An 11328-nucleotide genomic window follows, 5' to 3' on the forward strand; every position below is an offset into this window, starting at 1 on the left:
GACCTCCCCAGCTGCCCTGGGGGATTTGAGGCTGCTGACTGGCCTCCACCCTGGTGGGGGCTTCGAAGGGGCCTGGGAGCTGGAGCTCACAGCAGACACTGAGGTTTTCTGCCAGATCGAAGTAGGCTTCTGTCACTCAGCCCTCCTGAACAGGGAAGCCCGTGCTCAGGCCTGGAAGAGAGGTGACCAAGTAAGCTGGGGCTGCCGGGCCTTGCTGAACACCACCTCCATGATTCCTCCCTTGATTCCTCTGCCAGGGAGACTTCCAGAACGAAACACTTTTTTTTTTCTTTCTGTTTGAACAAGCAGACAGCTTTCCTGTCTGTCTCCCCTCAGATCCCGGCTTCTAGTCTTCAGGCCTGTGTTTCTGATCAAACAGGTGAATCTCAATTCTGAGTGGCTGTAGATGGCAGGCTGTAGATGGCAGGAGCGAGGGGCCTCTTTCAGGGGCTGGTGAAAAAGACTGGAGCCCTGAACTCGGGAGGGCAGGCAGAGCCAGGGGCAGGGCCCCAGGCAGAGACGGCATATGTGCACACAGAGACGGGGATAACAAGTCTGTTTAATGACACGCTGGGTGTGATCACAAACACCTACAGGAGGTGGCTACACACAGGACTGCATGGAGGTGGGCAGGAGGGGCTGCAGCCACATCAGCGACACACCCTTGGGGACAACACATGTGACCAACCAGGGAGCACACATAGGGGTTGGGGGTGCCCCCAGCAATGCTGACCCAGACAGGTGGACAGGAATGACCATCACCAACAGCCAGCCAGGGGCAGGAAGGGAGGCCCCAGGGTGCTTAGAGCGCCGGGAAGAGATGGGGGGCCTGTGGTCCTTGATTCTCCCCCTCTCCCACCCCCCAAAAAACCTGGAGCCATCATAATGACAAAGGCAGATGGGTGGAGCCTCCCCCAGTGTGGTGTTCTCTCCTGAACAGAAAGTCTGCCTTTGTCCATTCTGGGATGGGGAGGTGGGGTATGGGGTAAGTGGGGCCAAATCAGGGAGCCCAGACTAATGGGTAGTAGAGGTGAGGGAGAAGGGCAAAACCTTTTGGCTTAGAAGTGAAAAGCAGGGATTGGAGAGCTGCTTAGAGAAGGAGCTGGGCTTTACAGGCAAGCTGGGCCACCCTAACCCTGCCCAGAGGCCGCCCCATCTGCTCTGTGCCAATGTGGGGATCCCCCTCCCCTGCAAGTCAGGACACTCTGTTCTCTGCCCAGACGTGTGACCATGACCCTGCCCTGCCACACACACAGAGGTGGGCTTCCTGCCGGCTCCAGCTCCTAGAGATTAACGTTAGAGATATGCACGTGTGTGTATATATATATATATTTTTTTATAGAGGCGGTATAGAGAATATATCTGTATATATGGGAGGTGCGTGTGCGTGATGCTCTAGATAGACTAATGTGGAGACCCGCATGCTGGTTAGGCAGATCGGGACTGGGTTGGCTTGTTCCTCGACTGACTCCTAGACCTGTCCCCGGCTCTGGCCAGACACTTAGCTGGGTCTCTAATGGTGAGTAGAAAAGCTAAGAAGGGGTGGGGGGGTGCCCTGGCTTTTCAAGAAGGAAGGGTCCCCCAAGGCCCCAAAGGCCACCCCAGCTGGGGTCAGCATCTAAGCTCCGGCTCTGCCTCCCGGCGACTCCAGGGGGGAACTGTGGCCACGGCAAGGTGGTGTCTCTCTGAGAAGACGATTCAGGGATTCCTTCAGCGTCCTTGGCACCCAGAAATGGAGAGTCAAGGAGGGTCTTCAGAACTCAGCCTGCTGCTCAAGGTGCTGCCAGGGAGGGGGGAGGAGAGAAGAGGCCCTAGGGCCCTGAGGAGGGCAGCGTAGCTGGCGGGCTATGGGAGAGACAGGAGATGGAGACAGCAGGTTACAAGGGGGCAGTGGGGGAACCAGAACCAGGGGGACAGAACAGGAGGGCCGGGGAACAGGGAGGGGCAGTGTGTGCTGAGAGACCTGGCATGGCGCAGTGGAAAGCAGCACGCTAAGACCAGGTTTCTGGCCCCCTTCTCCTGGGAGCCTGCTGTGTGACCCCAGGTGGTGTCGCTGGGCCCCTCTGAACCCCTGGATCCTTTTTGCTGAAATGCCAACTCTGCCACCCAGTGCCTCTGCCTTGCCTACCTCTGGGAGGCTGCATGAAAAGTGCTTCTCAAACTGGAACTCTCTCTTCCTTCAGGTACACTTGTGAGCTTGGGGGGGGGGGCTGTCTGGGTAGCCCTCCTTCTGGCCACCCAGTGGTGTCTGCTGAATAAGAAGCCCTTTGCCTCCCCACCCATCTCCTGGCTCCCCCACCCACAAAAATGCACACACACCCTTCAGCAGAGACACCTCAGTAAACAGCCCAGCACTTGCTCCTGGATCAGCAGTGGGAAGGAGGCCTTCTAGAACTCTGTCTCTCACCTGCTAGACCTGTCTGGCTTTGCCAGCAGGCTGGGATCTGCAGGCCTTCCTGGGGCCCACATCTGTGTCCTCAGGGTACTAGAAAGAGTGTGTGTGGGGGGGGTGAGGGGAGCAAAGGGATGAGCTGGAGGATAATGATTCCTGCCCCCCACCCCCACCCCCACGTAGCCTGTCTCCATTTGGTCCTCAAGGAGTAGGCCAAGACCAGAGCAGGCAGAGACCCGGTGGTTTTCTGATGTCTGCGCTTTGGCAAGACTCAAGTCCCAGGGGCACAGCTGGGGCGAGGGAGGGGAGGGAACGGGACTTGGTGTCGGGAAACTCTGTCCATGTGTTTCTGATTCATGGGCCTTGCAGGCCAGAGCGCTCTCTCACCAGTCCCCCAGGCCCCTAGAAAACAGCCCTTTTTCTCTTGAAGCAGGAAGTCTTGTCGCCTGGCTGTAAACAAAACTCATCTCTGGCGGCTGGGCCTGCTTGGGTGAGGCGTGGAAGGCCCAGGCCCCTTCCCTCACCCCAGGGCCCTCTCTTGCTTCCTGTAGCATGCCCGGCCCCACCAACCCAGGAAGGTGGCAGAACTCTCCCCCCTGCTTCCCCTCCACCGGAAGGGCCCATCTGCGCACATCTGGAGTGGGACAGGTCTGCAGCCCCCCTCCCCCCCAGGACTCCCAGGCGGGGGAAGGGAGAAGTGGAAGGTCAGGAGGCCTGGCCTCCCAAGGCTGCCCTCCGGGGACCTCCTCCGCAGAGCTGGGTTGGAGGCCTGTGAGCAGAAGATCCTGATGGCTTTTGGGGGTGGGGGGGGAACCGCTCTCTCCATGGGAAATGGCCGGGCCTGCTTCTCCACCTCCAGCGGCCTGAGCTGCTGGCTGACCCTGACTTCCCATTCCCGCCTCCACCCACCGGCCTGCTGGCTTGCTCTCCTCTCCCATTTCTCTCCAGCCCTGCCTCATCCTCCATTGAGCTCCCAGGGCCAGCTGCCCCTTGGGGGACCTCAAGAAGGCTGGAGTGTTCCCAGTTACCACATATGGGGCCAGCTCTCTCCTCGTGCTCCAAGGCTGGCCATCCGCCTTGACCCTGAGTCTTGTAATCTTTTTTTTTTTTTCCTCCAGGGTTATTGCTGGGGCTCGGTGCCTGCACCATGAATCCACTGCTCCTGGAGGCCATTTTTCCCCCTTTTGTTGCCCTTGTTGTTGTAGCATCGTTGTGGTTATTATTGTTGTTGTGGATGTTGTTTGTTGTTGGAAAGGACAGAGAGAAATGGAGAGAGGAGGGGAAGACAGAGAGGGGGAGAGAAAGACAGACTCCTGCAGACCTGCTTCACTACCTGTGAAGTGACTCCCCTGCAGGTGGGGAGCCAGGGGCTCAAACCGGGATGCTTGAGCCGGTCCTTGAGCTTTGTACCACGTGTGCTTAACCCGCTGCGCTACCGCCCGACCCCCAAGTCTTGTATTCTTACCCCAGAACTGGGAGTCCCAATCCCTAGGAGTCAGTCCCAAGTAAGACCCCTGCTGTGGGGGGTGTCCAGTGTGGGGCTGTGTACATGTATGCAACCCCATGTCCCCCTGTGCCCTCAGCCTGGAGGAAAAGGGACAAAGGGACAAAGGGGATAAAGGGGCCCTATCCAGCCAGGGCTGCCTGAGTCTTGGGGGACTTTGGTGGGGCTTTACAGAGGAAAAGGTGGGGGCCTCTTCCTACTGTGCCTGTCCTGAATGGTGTGGGGCCCTAACCAGACTCCTCAGTGTCTCCCCCCCACTCCAACTCACAGCTCTGGGGCCTGGGCCCCAGGAGACCAGGGAACAGGGAAGGAGATGGCTAGAGCTGCCCGACCCACCCTCAGCCCTCCTCACGTGCTAGCGTTGGGGACCTGCTGTACCCAGCCCACTTCCTTGTAGGCGGCAGTCACGTGACTATAGATGAGGGCTCGCAGCTTAGACCAGGCTCTCTGTGTCTCGGGCGGGAAGTCGCTGGCAAACTCCTCGGCAATCACCTCCAAGATGACCCCGGAGAGGATCTGGGGGCAGAGGGAAGAATGGGAAGTAAGCACCTAGGCAGCCCCCACCCCGTCCCCACCCACAGCTCCCGGAACCCTGTGCACCCTGTGTCATCTGTGAGGAGCTTTGTGAACCAGACACCCTGCAGATGCAGTTCCTCTGTGTCACCCTGTCCCTCTCCGTCATGGTCACAGCACGGGGACATGCAGAGTGTCCCCAAGTCACCTCTGCTGCCTTGGGGAACCCTCCCAGAGCCTGGGGCTGCAGGTGGCCTTGGCAAAGGGGCCCCAGAGGTGGTGTTGTAGAGTGAGGTGAAAGCTGCAGCCTCCCAGCAACACACCTTGAAGTACATGGGCTCCACCTTGTGCTTGAGGGCGTGGGCCTTGCCCACCAGGGCCAGCACTGAGGAAACCTTCTCGGGCTCGTGCAGGTTCTCCACCACGGTGTTGAGGGCCCCCATGACCCGGCAGGCGTGCTTCCGCAGCTGGGGACTCCGCTCCATTTCCAGGGGATCCTCCATGTGCTTGAACTGGCTGAAGTACTGCTTGGCCGACGGGAAGTTCACAAAGAACCTGCCAGGGCAGGGAGGGAGGTGAGCCTTGAGACATGGGTGCTTTGGTTTTCACTGGAAGAGGGCAGAATGCTTCAGGGACTGCAGTTTCCCCAGTGATCGTTTTCACCATCACGTACAGCTGTCCCTCAAACCTGAGCTAACTTTCTAAGGTACATGTAGCCCCAAACAGGCCATTTCCGTCAGAAGTGTTTGGGCTGGCAGCCTTGCCTATCAAGTTTCTGGCTGCTTTTCTCCTTCCTTCCCCAGGTCACTTCTTGACTCCTTTTGCTTTTAAATTCTACTTACCCTTCAAAACCTGCTCTAATCACAAAAGAGTGAGAGTCTAAGAGTCTAGGGTCTGGAATCACAGCCAGTGTGACCCGAAGAAAGTACCATCTCTCTCTCTCTCTCTGTTTGCCTCCAGGATTATTGCTGGGGCTTAGTGCCGGTACCATGAATCCATTGCTCCTGGTGGAAATTGAGAGAGGCAAGAGATATAGAGAGGGAGAGAGAAAGACAGACACCTACAGACCTGCTTCACACTTGTGAAGTGCCGCCCCCCCCCCCCCCCGCATGTGGGAAGCTGGGGCTCAAACCCAGATCCTTGCACCAGTCCTTGCACTTCATACTGTGTGTGCTTAACTGGGTGTGCCACGGTGGCCCCTGGGAAAGCTTTCTGAGTCTCAGTGTTGTCATGTATCAAATGGGCATTACTGCTTCCATTTTGCTGAGTTATTGTGAATATGAGAAACTACATGGGGGGCAGAGGGTAGATAGCATAATGGTTATGCAAACAGACTCTCATGCCTGAGGCTCCAATGTCCCAGGTTCAATCCCCTGCACCACCATAAGCCAGAGCTGAGCAGTGCTCTGGTAAAAAATAAAATAAAAGAAAGAAACTACATGGGGAGTCCTCTAAACATGTTGGGGATTCAGAAAACCTACATGATTTCCTTGTACACAAAACCTTAGTGGCTATGTTCAGGTCACTGAGTCAAGGAAGAAGAGAAAGGAATTCTCTTCCTCTCAGCTCAGTCTCCCCCCCTCTCCACCTCCCAGCTCCCCCTCCTTGGCCTGCAGTCACACTGGCTGATTTAATTAGACAGACTCATGGATTTCAACCTGCCTGGCGTGCTTCTGTAATGACTTCCTACCCATCCATCTTGCCTTCCCATCAAGCCTCTCCAGTTTATATGAAATTGTCTAATTCCTCCCAAATATCATTTCCAGGAGGTCACTTTGGTCCTCAAAAACACTCAGTGGCTCAGGGCCCAGGTGGTAGCACACCAGGTTAAGCACACATAGCCCAAAGTGTAAAGGACCTGCAGAAGGAACCTGGTTTGAGCCCCTGGCTCCCCACCTGCAGGGGAGTCACTTCATAGGCAGTGAAGCAGGTCTGCAGGTGTCTATCTTCCTCTCCCCCTTCTCTGTCTTCCCTGCATTTCTCAATTTCTCTGTCCTATCCAACAACAACAGCAACAACAATAACAGAAAAAAACATAGCCTCCAGGAACAGTGGATTCACAGTGCAGGCATGGAGCCCTAGCAATAACCCTGCAGGAAAAACAAACAAACAAACCACTCAGTGGGTCCCCACTGTCCTCTGTACCAATCAAAACTCCTCCTCCTGGCATTCCAGACTTCTGACAAGCTGTCCATGCCAGCTCCTCTAATATTACTTGTATTCTTCCCCAATCTTGGGCCATCCCCACCCTGGCCTCACAGGTTCACTGGGTATACCAGCCTCGTGGTCATCCACACTGGGAGTGTCACCTACTCTTCCCTTCTGTAGGGCTTGAACCCAAGCTGACTGAGTTCCCTTCCCATTTCTCACTCCCTCGAGAGGGCTCTGTCACCCTCTCTGTCTAACGGGACCTACACCCAGGACCAGAGATTTGATGGCTCTCACATGCCCTCTGACCCGTCCCTCTGGCTCAGGGCCCTGAGGTCTAGAGGGAGACACTGACCCCCTCTTCCAGTTGGGCTGGACATATCCATCACACAAGGGCCATGCAGATTGAATCAGAACTTACATAACTTCACAGAAGCTTCAGGAAATGCAAACTGTGTCTCAGACATGCTTGGCAGGGGCATTGCTCATGCTGGGAGAATTTCCCCACTTTCTCTGATCAGAGGGAGCACAGTTTCCCCTACCAGCCCTGGGCCAGGGGTTGCTTGGAATAGATGCACCAGGGACACCTGGCCCATGCCATTCCTTCAAATGACAAAGCTGCTGCTGGTGGTTGAATAACCAGGCTGGAGTGCATGCAATGGTCTGGGAAGGTCCCCTTCTGGAGATCAGATGTGACCTGGGGTCAACCACCTCAGAGCGTCCAGTCTATAGCAGTGGGAGAGAACACCCCCCCTCCCGCCTGCTACTTCAAGACACACTGGTAAGGGCAAATGAGGCCAGCTGTCTGCAGATACTCTGGACATTTCTGGAGAAGCATCGCAATGAAGGCCTAATGTGGAAAACTCAATCTGGACTTAAATGAGCATCTCCGTCTTCAGGGTTTTTACAATGTATAAAAATAATGATCTTTTAATTGCCTGGTATTTATAATGTGCAAAGCATCTCCTGCCTGAGACTTCACCACCACCACTCTGCAGGTATTAAGTTCATTTTACCTGTGAGGGAATCACATAGCATGTTTACTGAACACTTATTATATGATCTCATTAATACTACAATCACTTCTTTTTTTAATTTTTTTTTATTAATTTTATTTTTGAGAGAGATGCAGAGAGAGAGAGAGAAACACCAGAGCACTGCTCAGCTCAGGCTTATGGTGGTGCGGGGGATTGAACCTGGGACTTAGGAGCCTCAGGCATGAGAGTCTGTTTGCATAACCATTATGCTGTCTCCCCCATCCTACAATCACTTCTTGAGGCCCCCCCTTTTTTTTCAGATGCACCTGTTTCTGAGTGAGAACTGGACATCACTCTGGGATATGTGATGCTGGGGACTTGAACTTGGGGCCTCCTGCTTGAGAATCTGACATTCTAGCCACTGCACCACCTGCCAGGCCCAAGGCTGGTCACTTCAATCACTCTCTCATCATGGATTAGGGACTGATGCCCAGTGGAGTAGGTGGTAGTGGCCGGAAGGAAACTTGGCAGACCCCTCTTTGATGCCTCAGAAAGAGTCCTACTGCCAGAGGGTGGTGGTGAGGCAGTGGTTGCCCTAGGGAGCCACACTTTTGGAAATTGGGGAGGACCTAGGGGGTGGGGCTGCTCATACTTTGCTCTTCCCACCTGTCTCCTCTCCCTGGCCCCTCTGTGTTTACTCCAGCTTCCCCCCTTGCCCGCCCAGTGGGAGCTGTGCTTCTGAGAAGAAGCAGCAGTGGCAGCAGTCAACCTTGGGGAGTTTCTCAGCTCCCAGAGGCATCCAGGCTTCCAGGAGAGCCTGAAATAGGCCTGTCTGAGTGTGAGGGGGAAGGCGTCAGAGTTACAACTGGGAGAGGAGCCTCCCTAGAGCATGGGTGTTCCCTCTGTGTCCTCCCCGCAGGGAAGGGAGTGGAGGTGTGGGTTTGGCTCGGCCTGCAGGCAGCTCATCACCCCCACATTGGGTGTGGCGGCCTGGGCTTCCATGGAAGGAGGTCAGAGGGGCAGTGGCTCTGGCTAGGAGGGAGTCTGTCCTTCTGGCTGTGTCCATGTGCAGACAGGGAAGGCACAGGATCGAGGGATGGACCTTTGGAACACCTGAGAAGCTTATTGGTATTGCTGTGTACTTCATCACACTCCCTTTAGACTCCCTGCACCCCTCCCCCCAGATCTAAGCAGTAAAAGAACTTGGAATGGAAGCTTGATGGTGCTTGGAGATAGGCTGGGTTCTAGACTGCAGGTCTTCCCTCCACTGGAGCATGCGAATGCCTTGCCCAGCCCCGCCGCGGCCCCCACCACGAGTCAAGAATAGGGCACTAGAACTGGCTGTTGAGAGAGAAAGGGAACCTCATCAAGAGGTCAGACTGTCCAACAAACAGTTCTGTCCTGTGTTGTTTTGCTCACAGGAGCTGAGTCTTACATACACCCCCTGTGTGTCCTCAGAAGCTAGTGGCAGAAGTTGAGACGGGGAATGTCCAAGGCTCTGTGGACTCTTCTCACTTCCTCCTGGTCATGTGCATGGAGGTCTGGTGGGCCCTGTGGCAGCACACACCAACACTGTCCTCATGAATACAGCCTGGCGCATCTGTGCCTCCACTGCCCGCGTGTGCTCGTGTGGGTGCTGGCACGTGTAGCTCTGTGCCTAATGGCTTTGGCTCTGAGATTCCCTCTCGCGTGCGTCCCCCCCTTCATTGTGCATCTGTGTTTGGGAGCTGCTGCTGAAATAACCTGCCCTTAGGGACCCTCTAACTCCTCAAAAGTGCTTCTTACTTCCCCCCTCCCCAATCAGTTTCTAAGTTGTAATCAAAGCATAGCAATCCAAAGCTGAGGAGGTAGAGAGCGTAGGGGGAGAAAGAGGAGCCAGAGACAGAGTTGGGCCTGGGCCGGAGACAGGCATGCGCTTCAGCTGTCCTTTCCCACATCTCCCCAGAGCCAGACTGCCAAGGAAAGGGTTAAGGGATGGGGGTAGGGTGCAGGCCTGGGGCCCCTACCTCATCCAAAGGGCAGCATGTGTGGGAATGGAGCGCTGATCTATAGCTATAAGACACAGACACAGTGGGGCTCAGAGGCATTAACTACATAGGAATAGGGTGTGTGTGTGTACCGGCATGAAGGTGTGTGAAGTGTCACTCTGTGTGTGCGTGGGGGGGAGGTGAAGTCTCATGGTGCAGGTGGTGCCTCATGACCCCTGAGTCTGTGACCTACGGCCCAAACTTTCCAGTTCAGGTATTCTGGGTTGTTTCTGTTTTCAGAAGCTAGACCTCTTTTTCCTCCACCAAACTCCACAGGGACTGTATCCTAGGGGCCACCTGCTTCTCCACACACCTGTGCCTTCCTGGGTGTGCCCTGCTGGCTGGCACCCCACACCCTCCCAGTGGCTGCAGGGGGGCCAGCTGGGAAAACTGGACTTAGCAGCCTCTCCTCTTCTGACCTCTATTCTCTTACCCTGGGTTCCATTCTTGCAAAAACACTTTGAACAGGGATGGGGGGGGGGGGGTGAACCAGAAAGAGAGGTCTGCTTCTGCTTGTCCTTCATGCTTGAGCCTCAGTTTCTCCCCCTATAAAATGGGACCCCCCACTCATCCTATTTAAAGGATCTTTAAAATGTGTGTACCTAACAGCCTGACTGCTGGCTGGGGTCTCAGGTGAGGCTCAGCAAGGCACAGCCCGCTAAGCTGAGAGTTTTGTCCCCCGAAGAAAGGGACAGAGGTGCCCTCTTTCTGGGTGCTAGTTCAGAGGCAGCCCCGTGCACAGACCCAGGAAGGTCTCAGCCAGGGCTTCGTCCACCCCAAGACGCCTCATGGAGCGGTTGGGGCTAGCCTGGGCCCCCACTGAAGCTGGGAAGGTGCTGCTGGAGCTCGGACCCGGGCCAGCCCTCTCCCAATCTTGCCCGGAGTCGCTGCCACCCTTCCTCCTCCCCAGGCCGACCGGGTGACACCTACCTCACCAGGATGGCCACCCCCACATCCTCGCAGTTGGCATAGAGCCGGGCCCACGTCGCCTGCACCGCCTTCCTCTCCGCCTCGGACAGCTCCTCGCTGCGCTCCCTGCGCTCAATCTCCATCTCGCCCGGCACTTTCTCCATGAGCAGCTCGGGCACGGCCGGGTTTCGCGGAGCCGCGGGCGCGGGGCGGGCGCGGGGCGGGCTGCGTGCGCGGCGGGCTGGCGGGCAGGGGCAGAGCGCGCCGAGGGAGGGAGCGTGTCTGCGCGCCGCGTGTGAGTGTGTGTGTGAGTGTGTATGTGCGTGTGTGTGTGTGTTGTGTGTGTGCAGGGTATATGTGCGGGGGGCGGGGGGACTACGCGCGGGGGGCGGGGATGTGGTCTGCTAGAAAAATGTAAAAAAAAAAAGCAAAGCCCAAACCAGATCCGCTCCAACCCCGATCCCACGTCCAAGAGCCAATTTCAACAAGGTGACGGCTGGGCGGGGTGGGGGCAACGCGGCTGACGCGCGCCTGCAAGACCACCGAGGAGTGGACCGCGGGGCAGGGCTGGGGTGAGGGTGCTGGGTGTGTATGTGGGGGGGGGGGGGGTCACTAGAGCGTGCCCTGCCGGGGCGGGTCTGTAGACCCCCTCTCCCTGTGTGCACCTCGCTGCAGGCTGGGAGCAGACTCAGTCAAACACGCCCTGGCGGGTGCTGTGCGGGCGCCCTCCCGAGGGGGCGCACGCAGACCCTATGGAGACGCTCTGGCTCCCTGCCTCCCCGGAGCCAGCCCCGACCTCCAGTTTCCAGGACCCCGCGGGTTTAGAACTGGGATGGTCTCCTAGCTCGGTGGCCCCTG

At 56.7% G+C, this 11328-nt stretch overlaps 1 protein-coding gene across 1 annotated transcript; it reads right to left on the bottom strand.

Annotated features, from left to right (window-relative positions):
- Positions 1–539: 539 nt before the first annotated feature.
- On the bottom strand, positions 540–10810 carry CYGB (cytoglobin). Its single transcript, XM_007537679.3, has 4 exons — positions 10492–10810; positions 4733–4964; positions 4249–4412; positions 540–1845 (listed from the first exon to the last, which is right to left on the bottom strand). The coding sequence occupies exons 1-4, from the start codon at positions 10632–10634 to the stop codon at positions 1812–1814; spliced, it is 573 nt and encodes a 190-aa protein (XP_007537741.1). The 5' UTR covers positions 10635–10810; the 3' UTR covers positions 540–1811.
- Between the last annotated feature and the right edge of the window lie 518 nt (positions 10811–11328).

This window comes from Erinaceus europaeus, chromosome 12 (assembly GCF_950295315.1).
Source record: "Erinaceus europaeus chromosome 12, mEriEur2.1, whole genome shotgun sequence".
Lineage (NCBI taxonomy): Eukaryota > Metazoa > Chordata > Mammalia > Eulipotyphla > Erinaceidae > Erinaceus > Erinaceus europaeus.

What these genes read in the sequence shown, in the direction of transcription:
- CYGB (XM_007537679.3), bottom strand. Translation starts at nt 10,634, where the DNA reads ATGGAGAAAGTGCCGGGCGAGATGGAGATTGAGCGCAGGGAGCGCAGC. An exon ending in TGGAGCCCATGTACTTCAAG is followed by an intron (nt 4,413 to 4,732) that starts GTGTGTTGCTGG and finishes CTCTGCCCCCAG; the next exon opens with ATCCTCTCCGGGGTCATCTT. An exon ending in CAGGTCCCCAACGCTAGCAC is followed by an intron (nt 1,846 to 4,248) that starts GTGAGGAGGGCT and finishes TCTCTCCCATAG; the next exon opens with CCCGCCAGCTACGCTGCCCT.